Source organism: Solanum tuberosum, unplaced genomic scaffold (genome assembly GCF_000226075.1).
Source record: "Solanum tuberosum cultivar DM 1-3 516 R44 unplaced genomic scaffold, SolTub_3.0 scf00027, whole genome shotgun sequence".
Lineage (NCBI taxonomy): Eukaryota > Viridiplantae > Streptophyta > Magnoliopsida > Solanales > Solanaceae > Solanum > Solanum tuberosum.
In genome coordinates this window covers 1,475,327-1,479,719 of record NW_006238953.1, presented here as the reverse complement: position 1 = coordinate 1,479,719, position 4,393 = coordinate 1,475,327, and the positions used below count along the sequence as shown (strand labels likewise).

General features: G+C 35.1%; 1 protein-coding gene across 1 annotated transcript; it reads left to right on the top strand.

The window, feature by feature from the left end:
- The first annotated feature begins 40 nt into the window (after positions 1-40).
- LOC102585439 (uncharacterized membrane protein YuiD) lies at positions 41-2,556 on the top strand. The gene is made up of 5 exons (XM_006341683.2): positions 41-314; positions 1,125-1,281; positions 1,711-1,761; positions 1,850-1,942; positions 2,274-2,556. The coding sequence occupies exons 1-5, from the start codon at positions 145-147 to the stop codon at positions 2,349-2,351; spliced, it is 549 nt and encodes a 182-aa protein (XP_006341745.1). The 5' UTR covers positions 41-144; the 3' UTR covers positions 2,352-2,556.
- Positions 2,557-4,393: the final 1,837 nt, after the last annotated feature.

Genomic DNA, 4,393 nt, shown 5'->3' with positions numbered 1-4,393 from the left:
ACCTTTGCCCCCCCCCCCCTCCCCCTCCCCACCCCAAATTTCCAAAAAGAAGAATTTTTTTCTTCTTCTTCTTGTTTGGGAATGTGTAAAGATTGAATCTTGGGAACAAATTTTGTTGACAGAGGGGGAAGGAAAGGGAAATAAATGATGGATTCAACAGTGACATTGATTCAAAACTCAGACCCCATGAATATATCTGCTACTACAACCACAATTGTATCTTATGGCTCTTGTTCCTTTTTAACAAATTGTCCTTTGCTCTCTGCTATCATTGCTTTTGCCCTTGCACAATCCATTAAATTCTTCACTTCTTGGTACACCCCATTTGAACTAATTTTGGATCTAGATGGTTTTTGCTTCCATTCAAGAAACCTTAATGAAAATTGTTTTTTTTTATATATATAGATAGCTATTCAAGAAATCTTGTCATTAGGATTCTCATACCATTTGTTGCTTTAGACTTGAGCATTGTTAATTGTGGTTCATAATATCCAACAAGGGTTGTGGTTGAGTGGTAAATATTCCTTCATCCTTAATTAAATGTCTCCGGTATGTGTCTCCCTAATTACGGAGTCGCGTTTGTTAGGAAACACCTAACCCCAATGTGAGACCTCCCAACGTGAATCTGAATTTAGTTGGGCTCCAATATGGATACTGAAGACCAGGTGGGAAACCAAAAAAAATAAAATAAAATTGTGGTTCATGACATGCTTTAAGACATTATGTGGCTATGTGTTTGGGCCTTAATCAGAGGTATCATGTTCGAGTCCCCCCTGTGTACAGAGTCGCCTTTGTTAGGTAGCACTTTACCCTCAATGTGGGATTTTTCAATGCAAATCCTGATTTAGTTGGGCTTTAATGTGGGTAGCAGACACCAGGTGAGAAACTAAAAAAATAAAAATAAAATTGTGGTTCATAATATACATGCTTTAAGACATTATGTGGCTATGTGTTTGGGGGAAGGAATCAATGGAAGGATTGTAGAGATGTCTTATTACCTATTATTGGTGTTGAAATTTTGCTTTTGTTTGTTCTATGTACATAATACTGAATTACATGGTGTAACCAACATGTTTTGACATTATGGAAAATGATTACATCTTTTAATTCCAAGTATGTTATAGGTACAGAGAAAAACATTGGGATCTAAAGCAACTTGTTGGATCTGGTGGAATGCCATCGTCTCATTCATCAACCGTGACTGCTTTAGCCACGGCTGTTGGTTTGCAAGAAGGCTTCGGAGGATCGCTCTTTGCTATAGCATTAGTTTTAGCATGTGTGGTGTGAATTCCTTCTCATCCTTACTATCAAGTCATACTTAAATGTTTAACATTTCTATGCATTTAGTAATCCATGTGTAGCCTGTGCTATTCTCTCTGCATTGCAGCTGGTGCTAGGATAGTTATAGTCCAATTATGAATAGGATGTATCGATTCCTCTTTTAACGAGTGATCACATTTTTGGATTTGGCATGGCTAGCTCTACAAAAAGTACTTCCTTTGATCTATTTCCATGACATTGTTAACGTAAACCATTTGTCCTTTGTTCCGTTCTCGCCAATTGTCCTCATAAATAGCAAGTTCCGCTTTGATAGTACATTAGTTTGATACATCACAACAATCAGAAAAATTGGGGCTTTCTTCTTATTTGGTCTTATGTTGCTTTTCGTGTTACACGAAAGATCTCTCAGGTGGTAAATTTTTGTGGCAGGTGATGTATGATGCTACAGGTGTAAGATTGCACGCTGGACGTCAAGCAGAGGTCTGATGCTTCTGTTGCTTTAGCTATGTAGATATCGTAGTTCACATATTCTGAAATTCATCGGAAATGTTTGGCTGTTCTTTTACAGGTTCTGAATCAAATTGTATGTGAACTTCCTGAGGAACATCCTCTTGCAGACACCTTACCGCTGCGTGAACTCCTTGGTCACACACCCCCTCAGGTTTCTCTTCAACTTTAAGAAAATTTGTGTGTAAGTTAGATCAGTATTTATATAAGTACTTGTGAGGATGTCCTATTTTTCAGTGTCTTCGTCGCAGTAGACAATCTTGTCTTTGACCTTCTCTCGATACGACAATCATCAACATGTTGTATCAGAAGATGCTATAGGTTTAACAATCCATTCTGCATAGAATAAAGTTTAAAGTATCTCTAAACAATGTTATATCAAAATACTCGTGTATTTTTAGTTCCCTTGAATGATATGGTAAAAACTGTTTTAGAAGCTCAGAGAATGGAACTTTATAGAAAGCTATGTTGCACCGCGAATGCAGGTTATTGCCGGTGGATTCTTAGGATTGGTAACAGCAACAATTGTTTGGTTGATTACGAGCTCTGCATATCGAGCATGACACTAAAGAGGTTGTTGTGACCTTTGACATAAAAGGCAGTTACGCTACGAAATAGTTTTGTTCCATTTCTGGATTGCCCTACATGATTTTTTTGAAGTCAAGTGAAATCCTCTTTGTCACTGAAATGTATAGATTACAGTTGCAATCATCCATTGTAGGAGTTTATACACACATTGTAAATATTGATTTTTTTTGGAATTTTGGCTACAAGAAACAGCAATATTGTACTTTTAACTATGGTAAAATGAAAGTTATTCTCCTTGGTTGTGGATTGTACTTTAACCCTATGGACTTCTTAAATATGCTTAAATATATAAATGGTATGTATCAAGCTTGTTACAAATATAGTTGATACGAGATCAAATGAAAGACTTGGTGAAAATGTTTGTAAGCTGGTCATTTGACTTCACGAATTTTATATCGTCTTTGAAGTAGTCAAGAATTGAACAAGCACAGAGCATGCCTTGGGCACATGAACTGATTTGCTAAATTGAGCATGACATACTAAATGCATTAATTAGGAAACTTGTTATGGACTATGGAGTATAATCATTTGTTAGTGAGTACCAATATAAATTAGCATAAGATTATCGAAATAAACTAAAGAATTTGAAATAATGAACCATGAACCCATGATAAAAGTACAGAAAACAATGTTTAATTTGCAAAGTTCCAATGCAAAAGAAATTAAAGAACTCCCAAAAATATAGTGAAATTTAGGGGTGATTTGCACATATATGTTATTTTTGTATCTGTATTTAAAAATTATCCTCGATTTTGACAAGTACTTACAAATGACTTGTTATGTTTAATAGTTCAACAATAATTGTCCACTATTGATTTGGCACACCCCTTAAGAAACTATAAATAGAAGAGTAATTTTACTATATCACCCTTTGAATATAATAAATACAATGTCTTAAAAAATATAATAGAGAAATGACTATAATTTATGATAAGGGTAAATTAGGAACTAAGTGTAAAATTATTCATAAATTTCATAAAGTGTACAAGTATTGTTGGACATCTATTTTTAGTATAGTGGACAAGTATTATTGGACGGAGAGAGTGATAACATTTCAGACTAAAATACCTCTAGGGTGAGTGGTGGAGATGGTAAAGCCACAATTAATAGGATTTCATGCTATATTATGTTGGAAATTTACAAAATCTATTGTCACGAATGTTTTTAGTCTTTACTCCGGATACCTTATTTAAACTTATTCTATTAATTACTTTACTAGATTATGGCTGAATATTTTATGTATCATGAATGATACATTATAATCATTTGGGGAATAAGCATCAACTAATATTGTGATAGCAATCACGATAATACAAAGAATGCAATCATTATCCGGAATGATTGGGCGTAAAGCGTCTATGATGCATGACTTTCGTCAGCTCTTACCGTAAGGTATTGAGTTAAGTCCCGCAACGAGCGTAATCCTCGTTTTTAGTTGCCATCATTGAATTTGAAATCTTGAATAAATTGTTGATAATAAGCAGAAAGAAGGTGAGGATGATGACGCCATGTCATCATTCCCCTTAGGCGATACATGTGCTACAATGGCACGGACAAAGGATCGTGATTCCGTGAGGAGCTAACCCCAAAAACTCGTCCTCGGTTCGGATTGCACGTTGCAACTCGCCTGCAACTGAAATTACTAGTGAGCGCTGTTTCCAACTGTTGTTCCCCTTTCAAGGACAGGTTCTTACGTGTTACTCACCCATTCATCATTGAAAACATTGTTTTCCATCCGACTTGCATGTGATAATAAGCATGCCACCAACGTTCATCCTGAGCCAGGAAACCTCCATGAGATTCACAATTGCATTACTTATAGCTTTGTCGTTTGTAGACAAAGTGGAATTTTTAGTTTATACATCATATAAATTTATTTCATTTACCCTATTGAATAACTTTTAGTTTTCATTCATGACACTTGATATACATTTATATCATTTCTCTACCGAATTATCATAATTCTAATTTTTCACTTCTCATAGTTACTCATATAAACTTATTTCAAAATAAAAAA